This window comes from Hordeum vulgare, chromosome 1H (assembly GCF_904849725.1).
Source record: "Hordeum vulgare subsp. vulgare chromosome 1H, MorexV3_pseudomolecules_assembly, whole genome shotgun sequence".
NCBI classification, from domain to species: Eukaryota; Viridiplantae; Streptophyta; class Magnoliopsida; order Poales; family Poaceae; genus Hordeum; species Hordeum vulgare.
In genome coordinates, this window is record NC_058518.1 from 478,611,306 (window position 1) to 478,625,602 (window position 14,297).

General features: G+C 52.1%; 2 protein-coding genes and 1 pseudogene across 2 annotated transcripts; all 3 read left to right on the plus strand.

Annotated features, from left to right (window-relative positions):
• Positions 1-6,205: 6,205 nt before the first annotated feature.
• Positions 6,206-7,715, plus strand: LOC123416281 (O-methyltransferase ZRP4-like). Its single transcript, XM_045106788.1, has 2 exons — positions 6,206-7,144; positions 7,265-7,715. The coding sequence occupies exons 1-2, from the start codon at positions 6,266-6,268 to the stop codon at positions 7,553-7,555; spliced, it is 1,170 nt and encodes a 389-aa protein (XP_044962723.1). The 5' UTR covers positions 6,206-6,265; the 3' UTR covers positions 7,556-7,715.
• A 4,062-nt stretch (positions 7,716-11,777) lies between these two features.
• On the plus strand, positions 11,778-13,516 carry LOC123416297 (acetylserotonin O-methyltransferase 1-like). Its single transcript, XM_045106789.1, has 2 exons — positions 11,778-12,680; positions 12,959-13,516. Exons 1-2 carry the CDS (start codon positions 11,871-11,873, stop codon positions 13,265-13,267), a joined length of 1,119 nt encoding a protein of 372 aa, XP_044962724.1. The 5' UTR covers positions 11,778-11,870; the 3' UTR covers positions 13,268-13,516.
• Positions 13,517-13,600: 84 nt separating this feature from the next.
• LOC123416313 overlaps positions 13,601-14,297 on the plus strand; it is a 31,368-nt pseudogene continuing 30,671 nt past the window's right edge.

The following is a 14,297-nucleotide window of genomic DNA, read 5'->3' on the forward strand; positions in this document are numbered from 1 at the left end:
CCCAGCCCATAGCTACACCCCCGAACACGGTCCCCGCCCAACCCACCCCAAGATTCCCTCCATGTTGGCCCGACGTGGTCGTTCCCTCCCTCCGTGACACGGCGGCAGCGATGCCCGGGAGGCGGCACACCCCGGAGTCGAGTGTCGGGTGCTTGCCCTTGCGACCACGCATCAACAAGCGTAGGAGCGCCCACCTCTACACCTGGCGGCATTGCTACCCCCCCCCCCCATCTACCCGTCCCGTCTAACCCTGACAAAGTCGACCGTCGGATCTAGCCCTTTGACTTTCACCGGACGGGGTTTGACCGATGGATCTTTTCACCAGTTTGCCATAGCCCAGCCCATAGCTACACCCCCGAACACGGTCCCCGCCCAACCCACCACAAGATTCCCTCCATGTCAGCTTGACGTGGCCGTTTCCTCCCTCCGTGACACGGCGGCAGCGACGCCCGTGAGGGGGGCACACCCCGAAGCCGAGTGTCGGGTGCTTGCGCCTGCGACCACACTTCCACAAGTGTAGGAGGGGCCCACCGCAACACCTGGTGGCATTGCTACCCCCCATGTACCCCGTCCCGTCTAACCCTGACATAGTCGACCGCCGGATCTAGCCCTTTGAGTTCCGTCGAACGGGGTTTGACCGTGGAAATTTTACCCGGTTTACCATAGCCCAGCCCATAGCTACATCCCCAAACACGGTCCCCGCCCAACCCACCCCAATATTCCCTCCGTGTCAGCCCGACGTGGCAGTTTACCCCCTCCGTGGCATGGCGGCAGCGATGCCCGTGAGGGGGGGGGTACACCCCAGAGCCGAGTGTCGGGTGCTTGCACCTGTGACCATGCTTCAACAAGCGTAGGAGGGCCTACCGCAACACCTAGCGGCATTGCTACCCCCCATGTACCCCGTCCAGTCTAACCCTGACATACTCGACCATCGGATCTAGCCCTTTGACTTTCACCGGACGGGGTTTGACCGGTGGATCTTTTCACCGGTTTGCCATAGCCCAGCCCATAGCTACAACCCCGAACACGGTCCCCGCCCAACCCACCCCAAGATTCCCTCCATGTTGGCCCGACGTGGCCGTTTCCTCCCTCCGTGACAAGGCGGGAGCGACGCCCGTGAGGGGGGCACACCCCGATGCCGAGTGTCGGGTGCTTGCGCGTGCGACCACGCTTCCACAAGTATAGGAGGGCGCCCACCGCAGCACCTGGCGGCATTGCTACCCCTCATGTACCACGTCCTATCTGACCCTGACCCAGTCAACCGCCGGATCTAGCCCTTTGACTTCCGCCGAGCGGGGTTTGACCGGTGGAAATTTTCACCGGTTTGCCATGCCCAGCCCATAGCTACACCCCCGAACACGGTCCCCGCCCAACCCACCCCAAGATTCCCTCCATGTCGGCCCGACGTGGCCGTTCCCTCCCTCCGTGACACGGCGGCAGCGATGCCCGGGAGGCGGCACAACCCGGAGTCGAGTGTCGGGTGCTTGCCCTTGCGACCACGCATCAACAAGCGTAGGAGGGCCCACCTCTACACCTGGCGGCATTGCTACCCCCCCATGTACCCGTCCCATCTAACCCTGACAAAGTCGACCGTCGGATCTAGCCCTTTGACTTTCGCCGGACGGGGTTTGAACGATGGATCTTTTCACCGGTTTGCCATAGCCCAGCCCATAGCTACACCCCCGAACACGGTCCCCGCCCAACCCACCACAAGATTCCCTCCATGTCGGCCCGACGTGGCCGTTTCCTCCCTCCGTGACACGGCGGCAGCGACGCCCGTGAGGGGGGCACACCCTGGAGCCGAGTGTCGGGTGCTTGCGCCTGCGACCACACTTCCACAAGCGTAGGAGGGGCCCACCGCAACACCTGGTGGCATTGCTACCCCCCATGTACCCCGTCCCGTCTAACCCTGACATAGTCGACCGCCGGATCTAGCCCTTTGACTTCCGTCGAACGGGGTTTGACCGCGGAAATTTTCACCGGTTTACCATAGCCCAGCCCATAGCTACACCCCCAAACACGGTCCCCGCCCAACCCACCCCAATATTCCCTCCGTGTCGGCCCGACGTGGAAGTTTACCCCCTCCGTGGCATGGCGGCATCGATGCCCGTGAGGGGGGGCACACCCCAGATCCGAGTGTCGGGTGCTTGCACCTGTGACCATGCTTCAACAAGCGTAGGAGGGCCTACCGCAACACCTCGCGGCATTGCTACCCCAATGTACCCCGTCCAGTCTAACCCTGACATAGTCGACCATCGGATCTAGCCCTTTGACTTTCACCGGACGGGGTTTGACCGGTGGATCTTTTCACCGGTTTCCTATAGCCCAGCCCATAGCTACAACCCCGAACACGGTCCCCGCCCAACCCATCCCAAGATTCCCTCCATGTTGGCCCGACGTGGCCGTTTCCTCCCTCCGTGACACGGCGGGAGCGACGCCCGTGAGGGGGGCACACCCCGATGCCGAGTGTTGGGTGCTTGCGCGTGCGACCACGCTTCCACAAGTATAGGAGGGCGCCCACCGCAACACCTGGCGGCGTTGCTACCCCTCATTTACCACGTCCTATCTGACCCTAACACAGTCAACTTCCGGATCTAGCCCTTTGACTTCCGTCGAACGGGGTTTGACCGGTGGAAATTTTCACCGGTTTGCCATGCCCAGCCCATAGCTACACCCCCGAACACGGTCCCCGCCGAACCCACCCCAAGATTCCCTCCATGTCGGCCCGACGTGGTCGTTCCCTCCCTCCGTGACACGGCGGCAGCGATGCCCGGGAGGCGGCACACCCCGGAGTCGAGTGTCGGGTGCTTGCCCTTGCGACCACGCATCAACAAGCGTAGGAGGGCCCACCTCTACACCTGGCTGCATTGCTACCCCCCCCCATGTACCCGTCCTGTCTAACCCTGACAAAGTCGACCGTCGGATCTAGCCCTTTGACTTTCGCTGACGGGTTTTGACCGATGTATCTTTTCACCGGTTTGCCATAGCCCAGCCCATAGTTACACCCCCGAACATGGTCCCCGCCCAACCCACCACAAGATTCCCTCCATGTTGGCCCGACGTGGCCGTTTCCTCCCTCCGTGACATGGCGGCAGCGACGCCCGTGAGGGGGGCACACCCCGGAGCCGAGTGTCGGTTGCTTGCGCCTGCGACCACACTTCCACAAGCGTAGGAGGGGCCCACCGTAACACCTGGTGGCATTGCTACCCCCCCCCATGTACCCCGTCCCGTCTAACCCTGACATAGTCGACCGCCGGATCTAGCCCTTTGACTTCCGTCGAACGGGGTTTGACCGTGGAAATTTTCACCGGTTCACCATAGCCCAGCCCATAGCTACATCCCCAAACACGGTCCCCGCCCAACCCACCCCAATATTCCCTCCGTGTCGGCCCGACGTGGCAGTTTACCCCCTCCGTGGCACGGCGGCAGCGATGCCCGTGAGGGGGGCACACCCCAGAGCCGAGTGTCGGGTGCTTGCACCTGTGACCATGCTTCAACTAGCGTAGGAGGGCCTACCGCAACACCTGGCGGCATTGCTACCCCCCATGTACCCCGTCCAGTCTAACCCTGACATAGTCGACCATCGGATCTAGCCCTTTGACTTTCACCGGACGGGGTTTGACCGGTGGATCTTTTCACCGGTTTGCCATAGCCCAGCCCATAGCTACAACCCCGAACACGGTCCCCGCCCAACCCACCCCAAGATTCCCTCCATGTTGGCCCGACGTGGCCGTTTCCTCCCTCCGTGATACGGCGGGAGCAACGCCCGCAAGGGCGGCACACCCCGATGCCGAGTGTCGGGTGCTTGCGCGTGCGACCACGCTTCCACAAGTATAGGAGGGCGCCCACCGCAACACCTGGAGGCATTGCTACCCCTCATGTACCACGTCCTATCTGACCCTGACACAGTCAACCGCCGGATCTAGCCCTTTGACTTCCACCGAACGGGGTTTGACCGGTGGAAATTTTCACCGATTTGCCATGCCCAGCCCATAGCTACACCCCCGAACACGGTCCCCGCCGAACCCACCCCAAGATTCCCTCCATGTCGGCCCGACGTGGTCGTTCCCTCCCTCCGTGACACGGCGGCAGCGATGCCCGGGAGGCGGCACACCCCGGAGTCGAGTGTCGGGTGCTTGCCCTTGCGACCACGCATCAACAAGCGTAGGAGGGGCCACCTCTACACCTGGCTGCATTGCTACCCCCCCCCCCCATGTACCCGTCCTGTCTAACCCTGACAAAGTCGACCGTCGGATCTAGCCCTTTGACTTTCGCTGACGGGTTTTGACCGATGTATCTTTTCACCGGTTTGCCATAGCCCAGCCCATAGCTACACCCCCGAACACGGTCCCCGCCCAACCCACCACAAGATTCCCTCCATGTCGGCCCGACATGGCCGTTTCCTCCCTCCGTGACATGGCGGCAGCGACGCCCGTGAGGGGGGCACACCCCGGAGCCGAGTGTCGGTTGCTTGCGCGTGCGACCACACTTCCACAAGCGTAGGAGGGGCCCACCGTAACACCTGGTGGCATTGCTACCCCCCCCATGTACCCCGTCCCGTCTAACCCTGACATAGTCGACCGCCGGATCTAGCCCTTTGACTTCCGTCGAACGGGGTTTGACCGTGGAAATTTTCACCGGTTTACCATAGCCCAGCCCATAGCTACACCCCCAAACACGGTCCCCGCCCAACCCACCCCAATATTCCCTCCGTGTCGGCCCGACGTGGCAGTTTACCCCCTCCGTGGCACGGCGGCAGCGATGCCCGTGAGGGGGGCACACCCCAGAGCCGATTGTCGGGTGCTTGCACCTGTGACCATGCTTCAACAAGCTTAGGAGGGCCTACCGCAACACCTGGCGGCATTGCTACCCCCCATGTACCCCGTCCCGTCTAACCCTGACATAGTCGACCATCGGATCTAGCCCTTTGACTTTCACCGGACGGGGTTTGACCGGTGGATCTTTTCATCGGTTTGCCATAGCTCAGCCCATAGCTACACCCCCGAACACGGTCCCCGCCCAACCCACCCCAAGATTCCCTCCATGTTGGCCCGACGTGGCCGTTTCCTCCCTCCGTGACACGACGGAAGTGACGCCCGTGAGGGGGGCACACCCCGGAGCCGAGTTTCGGGTGCTTGCGTCTGCGACTACACTTCCACGAGCGTAGGAGGGCGCCCACCGCAGCACCTGGCGGCATTGCTACCCCCCCCTCCCCATGTACCCCGTCCCGTCTAATCCTTATATAGTCGACCGCCGGATCTAACCCTTTCACTTCCGCGGGACGGGGTTTGATCGGGTTTTATAGCATGGACTATATATAACCTCGACATAGGGACAAGTTTTTTAAAAAACTGAATGTACGCGATGGTTAATCAAAATAAAGAAATATAGGGAAAAGATTTAAAAAAAAGGACCTACGCCGACGGTTACACCGTCGGCATACCAAAATAAAAAAATATATATAGGTATGCCGACAGTTAAACCGTCGGCATATCGAAATAAAAATATATATATGTATGCCGACGTTTAAACCGTCGGCGTAGTCAAAATTGGTATGCCCGAGGCCTGTTGCTTCCTCGGATTGATGACGTAGTATGAACCGCGGATCGATGGCGTGGAGCATCAGAGCTATGCCGACGGTGTCCGTTAGGGCCGTCGGCATATCTTTCACGGCGTCAAACGGTCGTTGGCCGTCGAGTAGTCGGGCCCGCGGATACACCGACGGGTCTGCTATGCCTACGGCCGCCGTCGGCATAAAGAGATCTATGCCAACGGCCTTTATACGCCGACGGTGGCCGTCGGCGTAGGTGAAGGTACACCGACGGTGTTTTGTACGCCGACGGTTGTCGCAGGCCGTCGGCATAGGGTCACATATGCCTACGGGGGCCGTCGGCATAGATTAGGCCGTCGGCAACTGGCTTTATTCTGTTAGTGAAATGTAGCAAAAAAAAATAACGCTTGCAACAAATATGACGCTGGTTGCAACAATTTAAACGAAAAAATGTTGCATGCCGAGTCAACGGGCGCGCGCGGTCGCGTGCGACCGGCCGAACGGTTCGGCTGGCGCACCGGCCAGAAACGTTTCCCTTCTGCATAACCGTCTGTGTCTTAGTGAGTAGACCGGTCATTTTTCACAAGCCATTGACTCCACCAGAACCTTTATTTGAAACTCCGTCCAGGGCCTCTCTTGTCCTTGTCTTAATTAGATTTCGAGTTTCTGGATAGAAATTATTTAAGCAGTGTCTATAGCATATTGTGGCAACGTATGGTTGTACATATACTGTCTGCCAAGTGCCAACGCAAACTGAAGCAGCACAAGCACACTGCATCGATCATGGCGCTGCCGGGGCAGAGCACCGATGACCAGGCCATGCTGGGCGCCGAGCACGAGCTCTGGAGAACCACATTCTCCTACATCAAGTCCATGGCGCTCAAGTCGGCTCTGGACCTCCGCCTCGCTGACGCCATCCACCACCACGGCGGCGCCGCCACCCTCCCCCAGATAGTCGCCAGGGTCATGGTGCACCCCTCCAAGATCCCCTGCCTGCGCCGCCTCATGCGCACGCTCACCGTCTCGGGCGTCTTCAGCGTTCAGCAGCAGGACGTCGTCCCGGCTGACTACTCCGTGAGCAACGGCAACGGCGCCGTCGTCGATCCCTTGTACACTCTTACGCCGGTGTCACGCCTCCTCGTCGGCTCGCAGAACTCGGCTTCCATCATGGCTTTCGTGCTCAGCCCCGTCCTCGTCACCCCTTTCCTTGGGATCGGCGCGTGGTTCCAGCACGCACTGCCGGACCCCTGCTTCTTCGAGGAGGCGCACGGCGAGGCGTTGTGGGAGATGTCCGAGCACGACGTGGCATTGGACACGCTGATCAACAGCGCCATGGTCTCCGACAGCCGCTTCATCGTGGACATCGCCGTCAGGGAGAGCGGCGACGTTTTCCGTGGGATAAGCTCCCTGGTGGACGTCGGCGGAGGCCTAGGCGCGGCGGCCCAAGTCATCTCGGAGGCGTTCCCGCACGTGGAGTGCAGCGTGTTGGAGCTTGAGCACGTCGTCAGCAAGGCGCCGACCGGCACCGGCGTCAAGTACGTCGCCGGCGACATGTTCCAGAGCGTTCCACCGGCAGACGCCGTCTTCCTCAAGGTACGTACGTACATGCTGCTTCTGCTTGGACCTTGGTCAAGAAACATCCACATCAGACTAATTAAGCATCTTGTCAATGTTCAACGTTATATCTCCATCATGCATGTTTGTTGTCTTCAGTCGGTTCTTCATGACTGGGACGACGAGAAGTGTGTCAAAATACTGAAGACTTGCAGGAAAGCCATCCCTCCAAGAGAGGCAGGAGGAAAGGTGATAATCGTCGATATAGTGGTCGGAGCAGACAAGAAGCACGGGGAGGTGCATGCCTTGCTCGATCTGTACATCATGTTTATCGACGGCATTGAGCGAGATGAGCAAGAGTGGAGCAAGATCTTCCTAGAAGCTGGTTTTAGCGACTACAAGATTATACCGGTTCTAGGGTTCCGGTCGATCATCGAGGTCTATCCATGAGACATTTGACGATTACGTGCTTGCGTGCTTCCCGTGCGTGCGAACGAAAATTCAGACCTTGACAATAGGTTGGGTGATACATTTTCTATCTATGATTGGGCCGATGGAAACTATGGAGATATTAATAAAGTGGAAGGATCGATGCTATCCCTCCTAGAAATGTTGAGCCAGGTGATAATCCTAGATATGGTGATTTTATCCCAGGACAAACAAGATCGTTGCAAGAGATACGTTTTATTTTGAGAGAATGGCGTTTTGGCTTCCGGGAGCCATGGAGGCCTTTATTTTTAAAAAATTCAAATTTAAATATTTATGGTTCAAAAAATTCTGAAACAAATATGCATGTATGTAAGGATGTAACCGACATGTGTGTAAAATTTCAGGTCAAAATACTTTAAAACGTGATCTGTACAAAAAAGACAAATTCATGGTCTGAAATGATGAATAGTAACATGTGTTAAACAGCCTCAGATTTGTCTTTTTTGCACAGCCCTCATTTTAACGTATTTTGTTCTGAAAATTTACACACTTGTCTATTATACCTTCATTTATCTATGTATTTTTTTTTCAGAATTTGTTGAAACATTAAAATACAAATTTTCACTGAATTTAAAGTTTGAATTTAAAGGCCTCCAGTGAGCTCGGAAGCCAAAAGCAATATTCGTTATTTTGACTCCTATAATGTATTTCTTTTACGTAAATCATGTGATAACGAGTGAACATTCGCAAACGGTTTCTGGCATGATTGCTCTATGGTTCGTTCGATCTTGCGCACGAATCTTAATGTTGTGACAACATGACAATGCTCGTGGGAGCATTGTTTGCTCCATCCATCCTACTGGGCAAATTACGTTAACGTTCACTTACTTTTTTTTAAGCGAACGAAACCTGTACCCGTGAAGTCCACTTTCTTTCCTTGCTTCTTTCAAATCTCATTCGGATGGCAACTTTTTCTTGCGTATATAGATGGAAACTTTGAACAAGTGACAATTTTGTCTGGAGCATGGCAACTTCCATGGGTAACATGACATTCTCCTCTCATGCAGCATGACAATTACTGAACACATGTGTGGTAACTTCTCTGCATAGCATGACATTTTTTTTCCTGCGTGTGGCATGTCAATTCCTGGACATGCCTGACAACTTTCTTCATTATACCATGGCAAATCTTTTTGCCATAACATGTCAACCCTCTTATGCTAGCATGGCAATTCTTGAATATATTTATTGTCTATACCATGGCATTTCTCTATACTATAGCATGACAATTCCAGCATGGCAATCCGTGATCTTGGGTCAAACTTCTAGATTATAGCCGGCTATTTCTAAACATATAGACAACTCTCCCATCTATGTCAGCGCAATTTCCTCTATTGCAGCATCTTCCATGTTCTAATATTTATGGAATGGTAATTCTCTCCACGCACAACATGGCAAACCCTGAACATATGACAAGTTTTCTCATTAATTAACTGACATTGTCACAGCATGGCAATCCTCTAAGGGTGTGTGAGAGAGGTGAACATACCATATGACCAACCATCACGACCACAGACTTCCTTTAGTAGTAAAGTTTTTTTGGCGTGTCAAGTTATTGGAAAGAGTTTGTCATGTTAATTAAGAAGAGGAGAGTTGCCATGTTAATTAATAGTAAAGCACATAAAAACCATTACAACCTGTCAATCAGGCACACACGAGATACATCACACACACCCACTCCCACTATGAAGATGAAATCGTCGAGGCTGTACATTTGGGTCGTCATCATCATTACTCGTCAAGCAAGTGATTTCAGCTTCATCGCAAACGGCATGACAAACTATGCAACCTAGTGCCATGGAACATGAGGCTCCAATCCAAGCAATCAAGCACATGTGCCGGCGACAATGCAACTCCAACTCTAACGGTATGACAAACTATGCAACCTAGTGCCATGGAACATGAGTACGATTTTAAATTGTCGGCTATTATCAGCTACAGCTGCCGCTATTGTTGTTTCGGCTATTTTGCCGTTATAGCCCGCTATAGCCTCAAATAGCCCAGCTATAGCCCCAAATAGCTCAATGAAAAAGCCAGACGCTAAACCCAATAGCCGACAATTTAAAACCTTGAACATGACAAAACATGCCACCGAAAGAAAATGAATTATTTTCAATGTTAATCATACATTGATTGAGATTTGGACAATGATATATCATGGTGAAAAGGAAATGACTCGCGCCTCATAAAAGAAAAGAAAAAGAAAGAAAAGGCGAATGCTTATTTTGTTTGGTTTGTTCAGTTATTTGATAAACCATACACTAGCTACGTCATAGTCGATATCCTAGATGGCGTCGATGTCTGTATTATATTGGCCAAATATCTGGAAAGAGAGTCCTGCCTAATCTCTATACATACGGTGCTTACGTCGACATAACCATATATAGTACCCTTCACGTGGAGCACGAGGTCGAAGCGTAATTTGCTGATGTGATTAAATTGTTTGCAGGTTGCAGCGGCTAGCTCATCTATTTTGTTACTCAATGCTTGGAAGCATTTTTATGTCTTGGCACACTTTGGAGAGCTTTCGATTTCTTTTAGAAACCATGTGGGAAACGTGATGGTGAGCCGTTGTGTGTTCTTCCCAGGACGCATATTTAGCATGTCAAAGGCAGTCAACAACCAAATCTATTTTGGATTTACCTTTTTAAGGCACATTTTTTGTGAGATTACTCCCTTCTTCTTAGTTTATTAGGCGCCCACATATTTCGAGGAGTTCCTCTAGTTTATTATTTGTGTTGTTGGTTAACCCACCACATATTTTGAGATTGAGCCATTTAATCAGCTTAAAATTTACACTGTTTTGAGTCAGAAAGATTTATTTTGATTTTTTTATTTAGTAAAATTAACACAGAGCTTATCATAAGTCATAAGTCCATGGTGGTGGTGGCATCTGAGTGATGGAGGCCATATGACACGGAGCAAGGACTCACGACTCCATCCCTGCCGTGCATAAGGTGTTTTTGTCGCGTCAAACGCTGGCTCTAGATCTAGCAGGTAGTCATCCGGTGCTTCGACCTATCACAACATGGCAGCAACGGCGGCAAGTATGATCTCAAGTTTGGTTTCTTTAGTGGTTCTTCCATTGCACTTTTTTGTGTTCCCCATACTTCAAGGGTGGCTCAGGAGGTCATTCAAAACTTACAAGGGTAGTGCAATTTGTGCTAATGTGGTATTTCATATAAACCTTCACTGTAGGCTTGAACGCAAAGTCGAGATGCAAAAGATAAAACTAGAGGCAATGACTTGATTGATTGAATTGGAGATTTTTGTTGTCCTTGCGTGCTCCAGTATACTCATTTTATTACATTTTTTCTAATTGATGAATAAGGTCAGATCTTGATTGATGAATGAGAAGTTGACTTGAAGAATGTAGTAACACCATAACATATAAAAATGAGCAATAAGTGAAGCCAAGTTTCAAAATTGAATAAATCAGCATATAAAATACAAATAAAGAAAATCCCAAGGCCATCTACATTGCACATGTTTTGTGGTTAGTATCACCACAATCATACCGCAAACTTTGTGATCATAATTCACCAGCGAGAAATGAGTTAACCAAGCATGCAAGGCTCCAAGACAACATCTTCGAGAAGGAATCGTCCCCCAGATGCCGATGTTGACTAGAACATTCACAAAATCAAACCTGGGGCTATCACCCACAAAGCCGAACTTGGAGCCAACATCTGACCAGAAAACAACATGAACAATCTGATCTACTCTCTTCATTTTTAAATATAAGTATTTTTAGAGATTTAATTAAGAGATAAAATATGGTGTAAAATGAGTAAATCTATACTTTAAAGTATGTTCATATACATCCGTATGCAGTCTTTTAGTGAAATTTTTAAAAAGAGTTATATTTATAAACGGAGCGAGCAGCTAAAAGGTTAAATTATGGATTTTCATCCAGAGAGAATGTAACCTTGGTGTCAACCTCCTTACCTCCATCCACTTCTCTACCAGAGCCTGCTTACACGTCAGAGTGAATTCTTCAGAAGAGAAGATGTCACCATTTTATATTAGCTCCCGATCGCTTTTACCGCACCACCTACGTTCAATTGTTCAGTTATGTTTTAGTATGACGGAGAGCTAGATTCCATCAATCTTAAAATGCAACTGCACATTCTCGTGATGAATATTAAAATCGGGGAAGGATTCAATCGCATGAGTAGTGACTGGTGAGACTATTTAGTAGACAGCAGTACTGGGGATGTACCAACAAGTACGAAGAGCAAAAAGCTAAGAAGAAGCACCCTGCACGTAGTACTCCATGGCGCTCACCGGCGACTACAAGCTCATCAGCACCGAGGACATGCTCCAAGGCCACGCCGAGCTCTGCATCCACGCCTACGGTTTCGTCAAGTCCATGGCGCTCAAATGCGCCATAGAGCTCGGCATTCCCGGCGCCATCCACGGCTACGGCGGCGGCGCCACGCTCGACGAGCTGGCCACCATTATCGCGCTCCCTCCCTCCAGGCTCCCGCGCCTGCGCCGCCTCATGCGCGTGCTCACCGTCTCGGGTGTCTTCTCTGTGCAACACAAGCAGCCGGACGACTCCGTGTGCGACGGCGCCGTCGTCTACGGGCTCACTTCGGCCTCCCGCCTCCTTGTTAGCGACGGCGAGACATCGTCGGGGCTGTCCCGCCTCGTCTCCCTCATGGTCGACCCGAACCTCACCGCGCCGTTCTCCGGCATGAGCGCGTGGTTCATGGACGACGAGCAGCCGCGCTCCTTCTTCGAGATGCACCACGGCGAGGACTTGTGGGACATGGCCGCGCGGGACGCCGCTCTGAGCAGGACGATAGGCGACGGCATGACCGACGACAGCCGCTTCGTCGTGGAGGTGCTCCTGAGGGACAGCCGCGCGCGCGACGTCTTCCGTGGGATGCGCTCGATGGTCGACGTCGGTGGCGGCACGGGCGCCATCGCAAAGGCCATCGCGACAGCGTTCCCGCAAGTCGAGTGCAGCGTCCTGGACCTCCCCCACGTTGTCGCGGAGGCCCCCGCCGACGGAGAGGTGCGATTCATTGCGGGTGACATGTTCGATTATATTCCCCCGGCGGATGCTGTTCTGCTCAAGGTAATTTCACATGTGTTCCATACTTACATTATTGCGTGTTGTTCCCTTGTTAATTGAAGCTTTATTGACTCAAATACGTCAAATATGGTATCAAGATGATACCAACACATTTCTCAAAAAAAAAAAGATGATACAAACCCATAAAGCTTATGCATATACACTTTACTATCGAGAGCACACTCGACATTTCCCGTGCATTAAGTTGAAATATTGAATGCACAAGACTACATGCACTTTGATTAATTATGCCACATCATATCGATCCTTATGTATTGTAGTCAGTGATGCACGATTGGCGAGACGACGAATGTGTCAAGATATTGCGAAGGTGCAAAGAAGCAATCCCTTCCAAAGAAGCGGGAGGGAAGGTGATAATCATAAACATGGTGGTTGGTTCTGGAATGTCAAAGGGCAAGGGTACTGAAAAGGAGGAGGCACAAGCATTGTACGATCTCTTCCTCATGGTTTTCGAGGGAGGCGAACGAGAGGAGGTCGAGTGGGAGAAGATCTTCTTGGATGCCGGATTCAGTGGCTACAATATCATACCAGTGCTAGGCATTAGGTCCATCATCGAGGTCTATCCTTAATTGGATACCTAACTTGATATGCAAGCATGGAAAATAATGCGCAAGCTTCATAGCCTGATTACTATCTATATTAATTTATGGTTTATATATGTATGTGCACTGCGTGTATGCCCTATTTGTCCATTAAGTTTGTGTGGGTTTAATTTGCTCAAAGTTGCATGTTTTGATGTTTGAGTCGGAGACGCATGTACTAATTTATGTATCTTGAAGTGTATTGCATATTACTGTAAATTGTTTCCATCAGTGTAATTTAGATGTGTTGATAAAAGTGTGATGATCGTACGATCATTTTTGACTCATCTTCATTACATAACATCCAAATGATCAAATTAATACAAGTACACCCATTGCCGCTTCGTCGTGGAGGTGCTCTTGAGGGACAGCCACGCACGCGACATCTTCCGCGGGGTGCGCTCGATGGTTGACGTTGGTGGCGGCACCGGCGTCATCGCAAAGGCCATTGTGGGAGCGTTCCCGCACGTCAAGTGCAACGTGCTGGATCTCCCCCACATCATCGCCGAGGCCCCCACCGACGGTGAGGTGCGGTTCGTGGCCGGCGATATGTTCGAGCACATTCCTCCAGCAGGTGCTGTTCTGCTCAAGGTAATTTCACATGCATTCGATACTTACATTGCATGTTACTACCTACCTGCACACCAAAGCCACCACCGCGGGTGCGACTAGAACACAAACGAGCCGCCCCGATGACGGTGTACGTGCCTGATTAAGTGGCTCAAATTGGGCTCGCCAGTAGTAGAGATTGGCCCTGCCACTTACGTGCCTGATTAAGGTCCTGTTTGGAACCACAATATATTATAATAATCTGGATTATGAAGATAGATTGTATAATCTGGTTTATAAAAATAATCTATGTGAACATGTTTGGAGGCCAGATTATATAAACTGTAATCCAGGTTTTATATTGTACACTGATATGTTTGCCCTCTCTTTTTTAGCTACAAAGGTAATAATCTAGGTGGACATGTTTGGAGGACGGTGGCGGTGGCAGTAGGTAATTATCTTCAAGTTT

Excerpts from the sequence above, each read along its gene's own strand:
- LOC123416281 (XM_045106788.1), top strand. The coding sequence starts at position 6,266 with ATGGTTGTACATATACTGTCTGCCAAGTGCCAACGCAAACTGAAGCAG. Across the intron at positions 7,145-7,264 it reads CAGACGCCGTCTTCCTCAAG|TCGGTTCTTCATGACTGGGA; the intron begins GTACGTACGTAC and ends TGTTGTCTTCAG.
- LOC123416297 (XM_045106789.1), top strand. The coding sequence starts at position 11,871 with ATGGCGCTCACCGGCGACTACAAGCTCATCAGCACCGAGGACATGCTC. Across the intron at positions 12,681-12,958 it reads CGGATGCTGTTCTGCTCAAG|TCAGTGATGCACGATTGGCG; the intron begins GTAATTTCACAT and ends TATGTATTGTAG.